An 18,737-nucleotide genomic window follows, 5' to 3' on the forward strand; every position below is an offset into this window, starting at 1 on the left:
TGACAGAGATGATTGCATATGCTAAACAGACCAGCAGAGAGCCATCTTCTTCTCTCTCATTCCAGGCAGGAGTGGGGGATTCTGTTAGAGGGGTGTTTGGGCAAAGCTTTCACCGGAACTTCCTATCCAGGCTTCACTACAGAAGTCCCCAAGCCCCCTCCAGGTGCCTGCACAGGAAGTGCCTCTAGAAACATTTATCAATTTGGAGGTTTCTCTGAGAATGAAGCAGCAGCTCTTAGGCAAACAGAGTGGGAGGAGGGGTGTGTGGACGGTTCATCAAAAGCTGTACTGAACTGTGGGTTTGTACTTTGTGTTTACACCATCTCCAAGGCATGGCCATGTGGCTACCACTGTTTCAAGCCAGGTCCATGAGAAACTGAACTTACCTCCCTTTCCCAGTTACTTCTGAGTTTTAATGTGTGTGTGTGTGTGTGTGTGTATACACCACTGTTTATGGGGGCACCAGAAATGTAAATGCACTTTAAGATAAATAACAGATAGATATGTCAAAGAGGGAGGTTAGGTTAGCTCTTGTACAAATAAAATTTAGTTTAGTAAAGAATTTTATAAGGTTTTTGCAAGGTGGAAAGCGTCATGCATCACTGTGGTACAAACAGCAAATAGTAGAAGCAGTACATCTAGGCAAGTCTTCCCTAGGCTGAAGACTCTCCAGCTTCTCCATCTCCCTGTGAAGGATGGAGAGGGTCTCACCTTGACTTTTCCATAGCTTCCTTTGGGGATGAGAATCTTGTATCCATTCACCTCCACAGAGAGCTCCTTCACCCAGGAGACAGCTGAGCCCCCACGGTGTTCATTCTTGGCCTCCACACTGAAGAAGGGGAGGCTGGAAGTCTGCAAACATTGCCGCGCCAACAAGTAGGCACAGGAGCCTTGGAAGTGAAAGAGGAAGCCATCGAAAGTGTGATAGTGCGGCTCCCCAAACACCACGCATGTACTGGTCTCCACGGGGGTGCAGTAGAAGAATTTGCCTTTGGGCTCACACACTTCGTAGGGGCTGCAGGGGGCCTCCTGGCAGTAGATCTCATTGTTGAAGTCCAGACAGCGGCACTTGGTGGTGCAGTTCAGGCCATCCCAAAACACCTCCCCTCGCCGAAGGAACTGTCCTGGGGAATAACGACATCAGAGCCAACATTTACTGAGCACTCATCCTCCGTGCCAGGCACTGGGCTAAACGCTGGACTGGCATCATACCATGCAACCCACAAAAGAACCCTATGAGGTAGGCATTGTTGCCCTGACTTGACAAGTGAGGAACTGAGGCTTGAGGGAAATTAAGTAACTCGTCCAAGAGCACTCAGCAGCTCCGTGGTGAAGCTAGGGTTCCAAGTAAGTCGGTTTGAGTCCAGACTAAACTCTTGGCAGGATCTTTTCCATGCTGGTAAGCACTCTCTTATTCAAAGAAAGATGCATTATTTTAATCCATGGGCAACGCATAGGAATTATATCCTTCCTTTCAGCAATAAGAAAAAGGGTATACCAAAAGAAGGCCCAGCTTACTCAGGTAACTCAGCAACACTGTTCACTCGTTCACTCATCCACTCATTCAACAAACATTTGTTGGGGGCACAGTATGTGCCAGAAAAGGTCAATAGCATGAACCAGGAGTGAGAGGCAGAAATTTAAATCCTAGGCTCCCTTGGAAGATTCTAGAAAGGGCTGACCTCTGGCTTGGCACCTTCCAGGGCTCATAAATTTTACAGATGCTGCTTAAGCAGAACTCACAACCACGTAAGTTGTCTTCTCTTTCACTCTAGGCCCTGTGAAAATCCAGCCCTTCTCTCCTTTTATCTACCAGTCAGAACTGATCAACAGAATCTGAGTCAGGAGCATGAGGTGGGGGGAGGGGAATGGTTTTAAGGCATGAGCTAATTTTTAAAATGTTCACTACTATTTATTAAGGTGACAGTCTTTAAAACCATTTCCCTAAATAAATGATCTCCCCCACAAAAAACTTTGCTAATATCAGCCTTCAATTGAAATGCGAGCATCTGGGCTGAGGGCTGTGATCATCCTCTTTTGGCACTCAGAGTCAAGAGAACTGGGCAATGGTCACAACTCTGCAATCAACTTATATGAGTAGTGACTTAACTTCCATCCGTCTCAGTTTTCTAACCTGCAAAATGAGGACAATGCTATTTTCCCATCTCTGCCTCATGGGGGAACAGTGATGCTATAAAAAGTTGGCACACGTTGACAAAGGTAGGAGCATTTGTAAATTGAGAATGTCCGAAAAGGAAAGTATCAAAGACACAACATTAAAAAATGTAAATAATGTCATAGACCAGGAGTAACTATAGTTTGGAACTGTGGTTTGAAAAGATTTCTCACATTTTTATAAAAATGAACAACTAGTGAATAGCACAAGGCCTTCTGCTTAACCTGAGCAGAAGGCATGGGTGCCTCAGTAACAGTCCTTTCTATCTCTGTCCAGCAGGAACAATTACATCTCAACAGACAATTACGTTTCAGACCTATTGAGAATAGGGCCCCCAAACCGGATAACAGATTTATTCACATTCCGAGTAGTTCATAGACATGAGGCCTGAAGAAAGGCGCCTCGAACCTCAACATTCTGTGGCACTAATCCTGACTGCATATATTGTAACAGCCTCCATTCAGTGCAATTTCCAGTCTCTGCTTTTACAGCTTTCCAATAAATCAGAGGAAAATGCCTTTGAATGCAGAAGGTTTGGCCCAAAAGGTAGACTCTCTGAGATAATTTTGTTTGTGAAATGATGATATAATAAACAAGTTCCATGCAACACTTCCCCTGCTATCACCTGCGCCAAACCCCAGTCTCATTAGATTGATGTATGTCCAGTGGCACATAAAATGCACTGTAGTCTATATAAGGATATTGAATTTGTCCTGTGAATGAAACCCAAACCCCTAACTCAGGAGGAAAAGAATGAAGTCAAGTGGGGACTTTATACACAGCTGGCACCTGACCAACGCCACAACTCTGCAAGCCAATGTTTTCCATTACCACGGCATTTCAGTCCCAGAACTCAGGAGAAAGGTTGTCAACAGGCACTTAGGCTGCATGGCCCCAGTCAGCCAGTGCGGCCGTGCTTGGAGAAAGGGGGAAAGGCATTGGGTAAATCTCTAGTCCAGGCCATAAAGGGGAGAGAGATAATGAGGTGTTGGTTTGGAATCTGTCACAGACTTTGAGTGAAGCAGTACTTCACTCAGTAAGTGAGGTGGGCACAGTCTCAGAAATCCTGGGAGCTAGATTCTTTTCTGTCCAGTTTAGTATCAGCTTAGTTCTAAAACATGTATTTGCTATTCTGAACATGAAGGAAATTACAGAGTCCACAGAGGCAAAGATTCCCAGGCAGACCATTAGCACAAATGACCTTTCAAAGGCAGAGATTTGATAAGCCTGACCACAGTGCAGGGACTGACGGGTAGAGAGTGTGGGGATTTCAGACCAGGTGACTATGGCTTTTCTGTATATTATACAAATTGAAGCTGAGTCAAAAGAGAAACCTGAAGTCCCCTGGGTTGCTGAGAAATGCAGGTCACCAGGCCAGGCTTTCTATCTGAGGAGGGCAAGAGAGCTCCTGAAAGCTTCATCCCAACCAGTCTTTTTTATAGGATCATCCTCTGAATTTCCACAACACCCTGCACTCATGTCTGTCATAAGTCTTAAACTGTGTCACCAATGTTTCTGTGGCTGGCTTCTCTACCGTGGTGGTGCCATGGGAGGCCAGTATTCCTTCATCTTCAGCACCTAAAAGTGTGGCTAGCACCTACTGTGTTTCCCCGAAAATAAGACCTAGCTGGACAATCTGCTCTAATGCATCTTTTGGAGCAAAAATTAATATAAGACCCGGTCTTATATAATGTAATGTAATGTAATGTAATGTAATGTAATGTAATACAATATGATACGAGGTCTCACGTTAATTTTTGCTTCAAAAGACACATTAGAGCTGATTGTCCAGCTAGGCCTTATTTCTGGGGCTCTCAAAATGTTCTTTGGAAAGACGCAATGGCTGGATGGCTGATTGGATGGGTAGGTGGATGGTTTACTAATTCTAGTTGCTATTGCCTCCACTCCTAGAAGCAGAAATATTTACAGAAAGTCTGTTTTCAGGATGCTTTTAGACACATTAGAAGCAGGACTCTGTAAACCAGGTTGCTCCTGTGAGAGTCCGGGGCAGTGTGGCACATGCAAGGAGGTTTCAATAGTTCAGAGGAGCCTCCAAACTTTGGATGTCAAATGTAAAGGGAGCCCATCGAGGTTCAACGACGGCTGTTCACACAGCCCTAAAGCCAGCTCTTATTCTCCCCCAAATTCCTACATGTTTTGTCACTGCTGGGAAGATTTTAGGAGAAACTGCACTAAAGACAATGACACTTTTTTTCTTTCTTTCTAATCATACTAGGAAGTACTGATTTACTCTTGGAGAGAATAGGCAACGCTCCAAGCTCGCCCACTCCTGGGGGTCTATAAAGTGCAGAAGGCAGAGCGGGAGTAAAGAAGACAAGAAAATTTTAAAGGTAGAGGAGAAATGACAACAAGGATCATGTTAAACAGGAGGGCTGCCTTCTGTCCTCTGGCTGAAAAATCACTCGAGACCCCTCATCCACTAAGCAATGTTTGGGACAGGGATCTGTGTTTACACCCCAGAGACGGACTTTGTAAACCACAGTATGGCACATGCAGGGTTTCAGCTCTCGGTCTGATAAATGCACCTGCTAAAATTACCTTTATATCCATTACCCAGCTGAGAGATGTCAAAAGAGTAACGCATCAGGAACGTGTCCGCCCCCACGGCTTAAAAGCCTGTCTGTCAATCCAAACTGAACAAATTCTGCTTTGCCATAGAGAAAAGGAAAAGCCTTTACCTCTGGAGGTGCAGCCATTGGCTGGGTCAATTTCCTTCCCATCAACTTTAAATGCCCAGCGGCCTGGAACATTGACATTTGTGGTCTCCTGGATATTCACAATATCAGGTGTTCTTGACCCAGGGAGGCTGAAGAAATTCGTGAGGTTTCCACCATTAAATCCTGCCTAGAGCACAGAAGGAAAACAGGACTTTTGAGCACAAACACCACCCTCATTTGTTAACTTGTCCCAATACCTTATTTTCAGAATTTAGCACATCTGAAATCAAGAGAGCCCTTGAACTGCAGTCCCTGGGCCACCATTTCAGGTGGGATAGGCCTGCCCAGTTCGTGCCACACCCAGATCAAGGTACCAAAGATAGACAGGACTAGCCTCTCTCAGTCCACCTGAAAGATCAGACCTACTTCTTTGGTTAAAATCTGTGGGTAGGACTCCCTCTAGGATGCTGAGAAGCATAAGCAGAAAGTGCAGTGTTTCAGAACTTGCAGAGGGTGAAATGGAGAACCACCTACCTGTGCCATCACTCCCCCCAGACCCGTCAGAGGATCACCACCGCTCGCTGTCCCAGTGGTCCAGTTGATTTCATAATAATTGAAGAGTGTGAATGTATAGGAGCCATCAGACACCAGGACTGCCTGGAAGGTGTTCACCTACAGGATGGGAAGGTGGGCTCATGACTCCCCAGGAGCTTCTCTCCCCATTAGCAGCTTCCTTTACTCAGCACCCTCCCTGCCCCCAACCAGCTCAGAGCTGCTCCGTGCCAGCCCTCGCATTCTGCCTCCTCCCTCCTCCCTGAATTTGTTCTTGCCTCCTTTGGGAAAAGCAAGACATGTGAGATTGTGCACCTAAAAGTGAAATTGCCTGAGGATAACCTAGAGGCTAATTAATTCAGTGCCTCTTTTACATTTCTGATTTGCACTAGACAGAAAATACAGAGGCCCGGCTCAGCTTGTGATGATACATGAGCACCTATAGATGGCAGCATGAGAATAAACCACAGGAAATCTTTCCGGCCAGGGCTGCAAGCACCTCTTCCCACAGCAGGTTGAGCGGGGTGTGGGGAGGCAGAGAGAAGAGCCAGCCAGTGCTAGTCAGTGAGACTAAAGTGGTGGTATGGACTGTGCTCTCCCACTTCCCGGAAAATACGGGTAATCTGAGGGAGACGTCTCACCCTTTTTTAAATGGCAGTTGGAAAGTGATTTTTTTTTTATTTTTATTTTTAAATTTATTGGGGTGACAGTTGTTAGTGAAATTACATAGATTTCAGGTGTACAATTCTGTGTTACATCGTCTATAAATCCCATTGTGTCTTCACCACCCAGAGTCAGTTCTCCTTCCATCACCATATATTTGATCCCCCTTACCCTCATCTCCCACCCCCCACCCCTTTACCCTCTGGTAACCACTAAACTATTGTCTGTGTCTATGAGGTTTTGTTTCTCATTTGTGTGTCCCGTTCTCTTGTTGTGTTTGGTTCATATCCCACATCAGTGAGATCATGGGCCCCTCGCCTTTGGAAAGTGGGTTTTATAAAGCACTTTGTGGGGAGACACTGCTCCTGTAAATTATGCATCACTTTATAGCTGCAAAATTCTCAACTCTCATCTGTACCTGCGAACACTGCTAAGACAGGCAATTTGGGGGGCCATGTCCATCTTATAGCTTAAAAACTGAAAGCTAAGGGAAATAAATTCCTGAAAATTTCACAATGACCCAGCAACAGAAAGTGGGATTCAAGCCAGAGCTACCAGTCTTTCTGTCAAAGTACTGTCGTTACACGCTGTCTTAATGTTAAACTTTTTAGGACAGAGTGTTATATAAATTCAACCAAGCTTTACAAACAGTTTCTGGAAACAAGCTATAGCAAATGCCGTCCTTTACTATTTCCCTTTGCTAATTCCCTACCCCTTGATGTATATTTTCAGGAAATTAAAATAAAAATAGAGTTTTAAAAGAAAGGCTGTTTTGACCTTTTCCATTCAAGCCTACCACTTTCCCCAGCTGCCTGATACTATCCAGGGTAACACTGTCAGACGCAGAGGAAGACCCAAATCCTTATCCTGTGTAATCAAACTGGGGTAGAGGATCTTGAAAGCCCCAAATCTCCCATCCTAGATGGTCCCAGGGAGGGAGACAAGGTGCAAGTAAAGAAAAGCCCTTTTTGTAAACAAGGACTCCCTCCTCAAGCTCTGTGCTTGCCACAGCTGATGGTGTTTATGATAGGGTCGCCCAGGTATATGTCTCCATTCTTTGGCCCCGCTCAACAAAAAAGGAAACTGGGACACGGAGATGAGTGAGCAATCAGCTCAAGATTGCTATAAGGTCACCGCAGGGTCAGGTTCAAGAGACAGACCCAAAGTCAAAGCCACACAAGGACTAAAGCTAAACCCTTCTTTAGACCAGGATTCTCCTTCAGGAAGTGAATTCCTTCTTCAGAAATGAAGTTGGAGATAATCTCTGAAGAAGCAGGTCTTGAGAGCAACCCATTTCTGATCCTAGAATCACCTTAAAACCAACCAGCCATCCTAACAACACTCCTGAATCTCACTTGCACCCATGGACATCCCTGCTCGCTCTTACACACCCCTGCTCGCACTTAAGTCTTCAATATTAGTTTTAAGACTCCTCCAGATTTGTTTTTATAAAACCATGTTTTCAATTCTTGAAAAACTCTCTTGTACTCCAGAGGACTTCTAATGATACCTGGAGGGGGCAGCAGAGGAAAAAGTTCAGGATTCAGTTAGGAGACCAGTTTGCACCCTGCTCTATCTTTTCTGAGGTTCAAACTTCCTTTCTTGCCACTTGGGCAATTTTCTTAACCTCTCCTGGGTCTGTTCCCTTACCTTTCAAGTGGAGAGAGTGTTTATTGTGGAACACTCCTGTGAGAGTTACATGATGGGTAAAAAGAGCCTATCACAGAGCTGGGCTCATAGTAAGCCATCAGTAAATATTAGTTTTCCTTCCTTAAAGTAAACATGTCCTCTTTCCCTTCCATTTCTATTGGGCTTCCATAAGACCTACCTCTTCAAGACTTTCACACCTAGTGTTTAGTTGGCCTGATGATATAAGTTCCTATACAGAAGGCTAAATCTAAGATAATAGGGAGATGCAAGAGGGGGTCAATTTCAAAGATAGGATGAACACTTCTGCAGCTCTGGAGGATTGTATCATCTTTTTTCTCCAAGGAGCTCAAAACATTTAGAGATTGTCTTATTCATCCTCGTTGAAAGAGTTTTCACCCAGTCCAGAAATTTACTTCAAAGTGCAAATCAGAAGGTATCTAACTTATCTTGCCAATTTTATTGCCAATGGAAGGTTTTTGTTGTTTTTTTTTTTTTTCTCAGCATTTGAGGGGCATTTCTTTTCTTTTTTTTCCCCACTGACACTAAAATTTATCCATCACTGGCATCTTACATTCTAGCGCCGTAAGGTATGAGGTTTAAAGGACATAAAATATCACCCTAGGAGTTGTTAGCAATCCATAACATGACAGAGGGAAATGTATGCTTCTTTAGAGGTTATTTCTAGCCGTGCATACACTGTTTAAATTGTGTTGTTCTGTCTCCAGAACCTCTCAGCGATAAAGTGTATGCTGGTGCTCTGGTCAAAAGGTGCTAAAATACAACGTGCTCACTGCACAGTAGCTATGAAATGCTAGCCCAGCACTTTCCCATCTCTGTTTCTAACTCAATAATTTCTGTTCCACCCCCAAACAGCTGACTCACTGCCACGGAAATTGGACAACAGATGGAATTGGAAATACTCCTAAAAAAGCAGAGGGCAGATTTTTTTTTTTTGAGTGTCTTTGCTTACTGGAAACTATACAGATGATGACACGTCTGCTACTTCAAAATTCTCCACTGCCAAAGTCAGCCAAATAAGCTGCAAGCTTTCCTGAAAAGTGTGTTCTGCCCCTTCATGTAGAAAGTTGATTATCTCTACTATATAATGCTAGTGATTTGACTTTTATTTGACTGCTTATTTGACTTTTATTTGACTGCTCATTTGGGATTTCAAAGCAGATGTTAAAACTTTATTCATGAGATGCTTTCACTGCCCACTCCAATTAGCATCGAATATGAATGCTAAGCCCCCATAACATGAAAAAAAAGTTTATAATATAATACAAGTCAGGTCATTTGTGCCCAGAACTAGCACCCTATTTTTATCATCCTACCAGCTTTTGTGAAGAAAAGAAAAAAAGGAAATTTGCTGATGGAGAGAGGCATTTGTGCCTTTGGCAAGAAAAAAGGACCTTTGGGCTCCTAATGGGTCCCTAATCATGTGACCTGGATCAGGTCTCAAAGCCTTAACCTCTCTCCTGCAAAATAAAGATGCTATCTACTGCAAGGAAATTGTAGCAGGGTTCTTTTTATACAGTTGTAATGATTCAGGATAAGGATGATACATCTTCTGAAATATTACAGCTGACTGGACTGATTAGGTATGATAACTTCCCCCGTTTCCTGGAAAGAGGGTGGCAAAACTCATTAGTATAACTCAAGGAAACGGACGTTCCTCAGTTCTGACAATTATACTCCTTCACAGTAGTGAAGATGGACAAGAATTAAACGTCAGGATATGAAGTGGAAAACGGAAAATTTGAATTATTACAGGTGTGGTGCTGCTCCCTCCATAAAACGTGACTTCCTCCCATGTCACAATGAAAACCCAAGTGGCAGAGAAGGTTGCCATGTCTTTGAAGTACTTCCTGATGTCCTTGGTGGCTCTTTTCAAGATGACAGGGTCCATGGTCTCTCTGTAATAGATCTCGCCTCGAATTCCATTGTGCACATCTGCCCAAAATGGGGCAATGAAGGCCCTCCCATCCGTCAAGGGAAAGGATTCCGGTGTGAACTGGCTCACTAGCACATTGAAGGAGACAACGCCATTGTTATTGACCTGCAAATATAAGAAAGGTTTTGCACAGTGTATCTGAAACCATGACAGCTTCAGAGTCCTAAACCAAGACAGATACTCACCTAAATCATATGAACAGAAACAACTTTTAAACCACTGAATTAGAACTCCCAAACATTGATCGTCTAGGAGGTTTGTTTACTTCCAGACAAACTCATTGGTTTTCTTTCACTTTCAATTTGTAGTGAACTGCATTTCTTATTAATAATCCATCTCATTTGCATGTTCTCTATCCTACCTCTATTTACATTTATCTAATGCTACCCAGTTGTGTGTGTATTGGGCCAGGCAAGGGGTAATGTGGGCAATAAAGAAGATCCAGAGTCACAGATATAAAACAGACAGGAAAAAAAAAAAAGAAAACCACAAAAAACATGAAAGCAGAAAGTTAAACCTAAAAATTGAGGAGCTCTATATTAGACCTCGATTCCTATGACATGACAAGAGATGGGTGTCAGAAAAAAAAAAATCAAATCCTCCATCTTCAAACTCAGACCTCAGGATAAGCTATACCGTGCTCTAGACGAAACATTTAAAGTTCTTTTACTGACTGTCACAACCACTCTGACTATCTTATGGTGATTTCTTCACGATTTGCAAATGTCTTAGCAAACTCGTTAAATTACTAAACCTACCTGCAAATAACAAGCCATTATGTATACTCAGTTGACACAGGACCTGTAAACAATTTTGCCTCTGCCTGCATCTATCTGCAGCTCTATGCATTCTGTTTGCTATGTTTATATCGATTAGTAATATTATGGACATTAACAGGGACCCAGGCCCCAGAGGTAAGTTATCAGTACCTGAGCCAATGTTTGTCAATTTGTTTTGGAAGCAAGGGTGTGGAGTTTGGGAAGGAAGCTGGAGAGCCAGCTACAAGGACAGTAAAAGTCTATTGTCTGCAAGTAATAGCAGACAAGCCAGAGGCTTGTAAAAAACTGCACTACTAAAAGTGCTAGAAACTCTTGGGAACAATTTGCTCTCAATAAGTCTGCCCCAAACTAAGGTCCCTCCTTTTGCAAGGACGAGAATTATTCAGACTCCATGTCACATAGCACAATAGAGGAGAAAGGAGCTTAACTAAACACATTTGTTCTAGCTGTCTGTAAGACTAAGGCTTCCAGAATGAAAGTCCTGTATTTATCTCTCATCTCCAAAAATCAGGTCAACACATTCTGAAATTTACAATCAGCTATGATGAACTAAGGAAGCTCTACTGTGAGTAGAGAGTAAAAGGTATTTCAGGATGCAGAGCAATGTGTTTACTAGGGAATAATGGGTGTAATTAAAACAAACAGGCTAGCAGAGGAAGCTGGTGATGGCTCAGTTGTATTTTGATTATATTCTATGGTTAAGACCAGTCATTCTCAAATTTCAAGAATGTCAGAATCACCTGGACGGCTAGTTAAAACACAGATTACTGAGTTTCCAAGAGTTTCTGATTCAGTAAGTCTGGGGTGGGACCTGAGAAGCGACATTTCTAACAAGTGCCCAGGTGATTCTGATGCTGCAGGTTCAAAAACCACTGGTTAGGTAACGGAAGAGGGAACTCCTTTCTAATGTGTGTCAGCCCAGAGCTATAAATCAGCAGCTGGGGAAGACAGAAGTCCCAGATTCCCAGATGGCCAGAGATACAGGTGTTTGGAGTTTCGTTGCTCCCCGCAGGGCAGAACACACAACAGAAAAGGATGTGACGTAATCTACAACATGCTGCACCCAATCTGGTAAGGTCAAAGACAGAAACAGCTTTAGTTGCTCTGAACCTTCTTCTCAATGTGCAACAGGCGCACTAGCAGCAAACCCAATAATCCAAAAATAATAATAACAATAATAACCTGAGAATGCAGGTGCCCAGAAGAATTGTGACAGCAAATGGCACCATTTCTTTATGCAGGTATGAATACAGGACTCTATGGAATGTCTCAGACCCAATGAGGGTGGCCAATTCTGCAAACAACTTTTATATAGTAGTTGATTACCTCTCTACCATGCTTTGACTCTGCTACAAATTGGTAGGAAGCCTAAGAACAGATGCTGTGGGGACAGAGCCCCAGAGAGCAGTTTCCAGGCTCTCGGCCTCACACAGAAAGGTGCTGGCTCAGGTAGTAAATGGCCATCAGCTGTGATTAGATGGCCAGCAGCTGTGGCTAGTTGGCCGTCAGCTGTAACCACTGAGCCATTGGCCACTAATATAACTGCCATGGCTATGCTGGCAGAAAGAGAAAAAAGAGGAATGGGGGCTAGCAAGAGCGGATTGCAGAGAGGCGAATGCCGCCAGCGAGAATGTAGTGCTATGACTCCCCTACTTATGGCTCCGTGGGCGTTCCTTTTTGGCCTCACCGTGTCCTGCGTTCTTACGTGGGGAGCGGGAGCTGAGACCCCGCCGGACACCCCGCACGACAAATGGCGCAGCGAGCAGGGTCCCCTGCATGACAGATGCCTAAACTTTTTATATCCCCATAGGGGAAAGAAAAATGATATTGCTCTTATTGTGGTTCATTGTATCTTTGTATCTTGTTGAGTAGCAGAAATAATGTTCATGGCATGGGGCCTCTGTTTCACTTCTGTGTCTAATCACCCACAAAAGCAATTTATTGCCCTGTATACTCCTTTACAATGAATATTAGCCAGTAAATACACCCTTGACTTTCTTAATCATAAAACCTATGAGTTCATGGTATCTCAGAACGTGTCATTTGGGCTGCCAATAAATCCTCCATTCCTGGAGCCCTGGAAGAAGGTACTTTAAATGTTTTCCTTAATGACAAACAAAGGGAAAAGCCACAAAGCAACAGCTGGGCTGCTTCTCCACTTACATAGACAGTGCGGTAAGGAACGCCAAAGAAGAAAATGGGGATGGCCAACTTAATCTCAGATGAGCTTCCGTCATCTACTTTAGGGGTTTTGGTGTCGTTCTGCCAAAATGGATACATGAGCTCCCTGGGCTGAACTGTCAAGAGAGATGGTGGTTAGATAGATGACAGAGTCCTCTTCCATTAGGCAAGCTACTTCCCTCCCACCCACTGAAGCCAGCTTCTTTCAGTAAGTCTTGCAAACTACATGCAAGTCCGACTCCCTTTTCATTTATCCTAACCTAAGCTGTACACGGTGCATGATCTCCTGCCTCTGGAAGGGAGAGAATGGGAGTGATGCTATTTCTTCTTAGGAGAAATAACATCATGCATCATTTATAAGCTTCCCTACATGTTAGAGAGCGCAATAGTTAAAACTAGCTGGAAGCTGTGAAATCAACCCTGCCTGTTGCTCTCAGAGCATTGAAAGGTGGCCGCTAGGTCTGGTATGGCTTAGATGGCTTGATCCTTGATCAGAAGGCAAGGTACAGAAGGTGGCTTGTGTTATGAAGCTCCGTTCTAGCTCAAGAGCTGTTCTATCATGTCTTTTCCTGAAAGGCTTCCCTCCCTCTTGCTGCATAATCGGAGAAGATACCAGCTCCCAGAAGGAAAGAAACAACAGTTGGAACTGGGACAAAAGTAGGAGGAGAGGGTTTGTAGTAACTAGCCCGTGAATGAGCTTGACTGAGCTTCAGCCCTGTGAGAAGGCTCTCTGCCCAGTTCCGGTTTACAAAAGACAGCATGGGATCCTCTGGGGCGAGGGAGGTTGGGCCCTTGAGAACTCTTTGAAGAGGAGGCTCAGGACTCTTATTCATCATCCTGATCAAAAATTGGGGCAATGAAGGCCGCTGATCAAAGGTGGGAGTCAATATACACCGGTACCCTCACATAAATAACTGTGTCATCACCTCTCCTGGCAACCTGGCTTATTTCTCCTCCAAACTCTTGCAAGGTGTGTCCCAGTTTAGCGAGAGAAATTAGACAATTTCCCAAAGGTCTACATAATTGATGATCAGGTCCAATGGTATCTATGAAATAATCTACATTTGAGGCTGCCTCTGTCCTCTCTCTGTTGAATGAAAATAGAACAACAGAACATTATCTTTTCTTTCATTTTAAAAAATGGTTTGTTAGGGCCGGCCCGGTGGCTCAGGCAGTTGGAGCTCCATGCTCCTAACTCCAAAGGCTGCCGGTTCGATTCCCACATGGGCCAGTGGGCTCTCAACCACAAGGTTGCCAGTTCAACTCCTCGAGTCCCGCAAGGGATGGTGGGCTGCGGCCCCTGCAACTAAGATTGAACACGGCACCTACAGCTGAGCTGCCACTGAGCTCCCGGATGGCTCAGTTGGTTGGAGCGCGTCCTCTCAACCACAACCGGTTTGACTCCTGCAAGGGATGGTGGGCTGTGCCCCCTGCAACTAGCAACGGCAACTGGACCTGGAGCTGAGCTGCGCCCTCCACAACTAAGACTGAAAGGACAACAACTTGACTTGGAAAAAAGTCCTGAAAGTACACACTGTTCCCCAGTAAAGTCCTGTTCCCCTTCCCCAATAAAATCTTTTCAAAAAATGGTTTGTTAGTTTTCAGGGGCAGTGGCAAAACCATTTGGGGCTTCTGCCCACAGTTCTTGCTTGCAGAAATCCAGATGCTAATACCCCATTCTCAGGTCAGCGGCCCTCTCTTTGGGAAAGCCCCTGCTCTGTGCAATGGAGCTGACAGGCTGCTGGGCACCTGGGCAAGGACTGCCCTGCTCCTTTGGGAGCCTTTTAGTAAGAGATAACAGCTCATGTAAGAGAGTGCAGAGTAACCAGAAAGCACAACAGCGTCAGGCCAAGTGCCAGCTTCTCTCCTTCTGGAGTAAGGAACAAGAGGTGATCTGCCTAGACACAGAGCTAATCTATTTGCGAGGAGTAACATCAGAGGGAAGCAGGGAAAAGTAGCCTGGTCATTACTGGATAAACATTGTTCCCCAAGCCCTAGAAGTCTCTGGGAAGCCAAGCAAATTTGAGCCTTTAGGAGGTGCTGTAGCTAGTTTAATCACAGGAGCACTCAGCCGACTGCTTTATTTAATGTCACAATCGGTAGGCAAAACGGGTTTCTCTGACATTCATGTTTACACAGAAGTAACAAATTCCAAATTCCTAGAAGGTAGGAATTAAAAAAAACACCTCTATAATCCCTATTGTAGCATTATACACAGGTACTTATTCAACTTGAAAAGTGAACTTTCTCAAATTAATAATAATAAATCAAATCATGTCATGGATTTATCCTTCATGGGGAACTGTTTAGGAATGAAGCCCAAGTGTGAGTAAGGGCTCGTATTCACACTGAATTGTAATCATTTTAATGGAAAGATTAATTGGTATTTGGGGCAGCATTGGCCAATCTGCCTAGGAAATGAAAAATCCATACCACTCATGGAGGAGACAGAAAACTACTGTGGTGAAGACTGCCCCTAACTTCTCTCTCTGCTCCAAAGCAGAGGTAAATGTGCAAGATTTTTCTCTTCATGAGAGATTTTAACTAGTTCATGATTTTGAACAGGAAAGAATGGACAGTTAAAACTTTTCAATTTTAAGAAGAATACACATAATAAAGATATTTAATGTTATAAGTACTTAACAAATACTTGTTGAATGAAAAAAAAACAGTGCTTAACAAAAGGGAGTAGGTTAAAATTGCAATAATTTTCACCTTGGAAGCCATTAATATTATAAAAATATAACTCATTAACAGCATGACCTATTCAACACCAGCAGAGTTAATAAAAGAAAGACTGTTCTTATCCATGCTAGCTTTAGGCTGGGAATTTCACAATAAACATAACTGTGCTCCCAGGACTTTGTTTTTTTGGGTTTTTTCACCAGATAAAATGTACTTCGTCAGAGCAGGAGTAGGAGATTGGAGTCAATGGGACTCCTGCATTATTGTGGGGTTCCACACTATAGTTTGTATGCTACAACTGTTTAAATTTACCCAATCCTAGAAAAATGTTAGGACTACACGTGTCTTATAGATCTGTTCACTCAGGACTTATAATCAAGTGCCAGGTGAACTAAACAAATAAATAAACAAAATAAAAGATGCTTTAGAATTAGCCATAAAAGTTTCAAATCTATGGAGACTTCCCCACCTTTCTTTCTAAAATCCAAGAACAGTAGAAGGAAGTGTATATGGCTTCTCACCTACCCCGGGGAATGCTACCCAGAGAAAAAGAAGGAACTGTTAAAGAGAATCATTTTATTTTACTTGCAGTTTTAGGTTTTTGGCCATTGTAAAAGGCCACTGACACAAAAATCACCTATATCAATGTCATTGGAACTTCTTGATTTTGGCTAAAACAAATGTATTCTTTAAAGTCTGTGCCACAAGTTAAATGCCTTAATGGGAATTAATCCTCAGGTTTGGGCTGTACACATACCTACTCTCTATGCTTCTAATGAAAATAATTCGCATTGTCTTAAGACCCACTCCATTAACATGGGTCAAAGTGGGGAACAAATAGCATCCACAGTTAAATAAAAAAAAGTATGAATGTAAATAAACATTATTCAAGGTTAATGCATTTTGTCCTTGACAACGAAATTTAATTTACATTTTTTCTTGTTGTATCTGTAGACACATGTACACCTGCCATGACAATTATGGTTGCAACAAAAGTGTCTCTTTATAAATTCAAGAGCATGCTAATCAAGAGCTTTATGGAATTCTGTAGTACTCACCTTGGTGCCGTACAAGTGCGAAGATGAAAGAGACCCAAACTCTAAGTAATGATGAATAATTCATCCTGGAATTTTAAAAAGAAAAAGAAAAAAAAAATCCCCAGCTTGCCAGAGTAAATAGAACACCAGGTGTGTTTGGTGGCAAATCCCAAGACATCATAACGATCATAGAACAAATTCACATAACAACATCAACAGTTCTTAGTCAAGTTGAAATTCCTCGAATGCTGTCAGGTCCTCCTAAGTTCAACACTTCATGAAAAAATTAGACTGTGGCATGAGAAGCCAATTTGGAAGTGTAATGAGATCATTCACATAATCAGGAAATTATATAGAATCAATGAGAGCAGCAATGAGTAAAGGAAAGGCATGTAGTCTGCAGCTCCTAAAGCACTGAAAAATAGGACCGGGCGCTACAGACCCAGGTCCTGTGCTGGGTCTCCGGGACAGAAACGCATCCTCTGTGAGACCTGGCTCTCCAGATTTTCACAACTTTCAATCTTGTTCAAGTAAAAGTCAATGAAAACACAATGCGTCGCTACTGGTAGGAAAATTTAGTTTGTCATCAGCTTCTCTATAGTATGGAGCCAATCCAACGTTTTGAAGTACCGACCAGATTCACCCATACTATAAGACTCTGTCCACTGACTTTCCATAGTGAAATAAATGATAGGTACATTAGTAATAAAAAAGAACCATGCCGGGGTTGCTCCTTGGAATTATAATAAAAATGGAACCCAGCACACAGGCAAATAATTAGTTCCAGCAAATTAATTAAAGCAAACAAGAAGTGCACTTGTTTTCATTTTAGTACAATCAGTTGAACCGGCTGCTTTACTCTCCATTAGCAGCATGAACAGTCTATGCTGCTCTGTCAAGTTGAGATGGAAACACACATGCGAGCTCCAGGTTACACATACACCTGCATAAGAACTAAGTGCATGGGTACACCATGAAGTTGGCTTCTGACAGTATTCTTATACACAAAAATCCTCCTCTTATTATTAGTTGAAGTTATCCTAATTCTTCAGCCAAAATTTCAAGGAAAAAAATCAGTGAATCTACCCTATTAGAGTTTTATTGTAAATCTTCAATTGTCAAGCATACACACTGAAACTCAAGCACATAATAAACATTAGTTAGCTTTGCTGAAAATGGTGCTAAGAGTTTTGCAGAGATCACACAGCTTTAGCAGAGGTAGATGCTGTGTGAGTTTAAGACTTGAGCCCTTAGGGAAACAGTTCAGAGAGCAATAAGGAGGATTCATTTAAATATTCGTATTTATGAAAAATGTCACTAACCTGTTCTGTAGAGACTGGAGGAATTGAGTCAGAAATATTAAGCCAAATCTTGGTAAACCAGGAAAAAATTAGGCAAAACAAGAATTCATGTCAGTTCTCCCCCACTTGCTGCCAATTATTTCTGATTCCTGAAATGATGTCTGAATCCCCTACTCTTAAAACCAAAAATTCAGTTAGTCCTGCGCTAGACTCAGATAAGTGTTGAGTTGCAATCAAGTTTTTTTCTATTGATTAAGGAAAAGTAAATCTAAAGATCAGTTTCAGGATTGCGTAGAGAGGTTCTTTTCCTGAAAAACTAGACCTTTTTTTCCCCCCTTAAAAAAAAAAAAAAAGTAGATTCAGATGGAAATGTCAGGTACTTGGAGCTGAAACCTTGAGCTTTTCTGATCGGAATCGCTTTGCACTGAAACACACAAAAGAAAACCCCCCTTCTACCTTTGTACCCAAAAAAAAAAGGCAACTGTATAATGTTACAGAATTAGCATCTACTAGCATGGGATTAAAACTCCAAACAAAGCTGCTGCCTCCAACATTTAAATGAAGTTGGTTTTCTACTAAAGCCTTTTATTGTTTCTCTGGTTTTGAACAGTTGCCACAGATAGACTCGACTCTGTTTTTTCACAGGTGTGCATGAAGTATTTAAAGAAACTTTCTCAAACTTTTCTAGGTTTTATTCCTTCCCTTTCCTCTCTGATCCACCGCTGTGCAGCATGATAGTCCTGGGCACTTTCTAGCAAAACTGAAGGAGGTAACCAAGGCGGGACATGATCTTTCACAAGGGAAAATCCAAACCCCACTCTGGAAACCTCCATGGGTGCCCAGTGAGGGTCCTCAAACGGAGAGGAGGGACACAGTCCCCTCCTGACAAAAATTTGCAGCAAGTAAATAATTTAAAAGGTACTGTAAACAAGGGAATAAGGTGTTAAAGTTGGATGAGGAATGAGAAAAATTGGCTAAGGCATAAAACTAAGTTTTGTTAAATCATTTCAACGTAGCAGAAAAAAACTCTCTAAATCAATGGGAAATTTAAAATTACTCCAAATTTGTCTCAGACCAGAGA

The 18,737-nt window shown here is 42.7% G+C and overlaps 1 protein-coding gene across 1 annotated transcript in view; it reads right to left on the reverse strand.

Annotated features, from left to right (window-relative positions):
* Window positions 1-16,466, reverse strand: part of LOC308492418 (alpha-tectorin) — an 82,715-nt gene extending 66,249 nt beyond the window's left edge. The window contains exons 1-6 of the mRNA XM_081037396.1: window positions 16,377-16,466; window positions 12,616-12,749; window positions 9,491-9,778; window positions 5,389-5,526; window positions 4,876-5,041; window positions 712-1,124 (exon numbers count right to left, since the gene is read on the reverse strand). Of these exons, the coding sequence (XP_080893522.1) occupies window positions 712-1,124; window positions 4,876-5,041; window positions 5,389-5,526; window positions 9,491-9,778; window positions 12,616-12,749; window positions 16,377-16,440 (1,203 nt within the window). The 5' untranslated portion in view covers window positions 16,441-16,466. The remainder of the gene's footprint in view (window positions 1-711; window positions 1,125-4,875; window positions 5,042-5,388; window positions 5,527-9,490; window positions 9,779-12,615; window positions 12,750-16,376) is intronic.
* Window positions 16,467-18,737: the final 2,271 nt, after the last annotated feature.

The sequence above is a fragment of the Rhinolophus hipposideros genome (genome assembly GCF_964194185.1).
Source record: "Rhinolophus hipposideros genome assembly, chromosome: 24".
In the NCBI taxonomy this organism is placed as follows: domain Eukaryota; kingdom Metazoa; phylum Chordata; class Mammalia; order Chiroptera; family Rhinolophidae; genus Rhinolophus; species Rhinolophus hipposideros.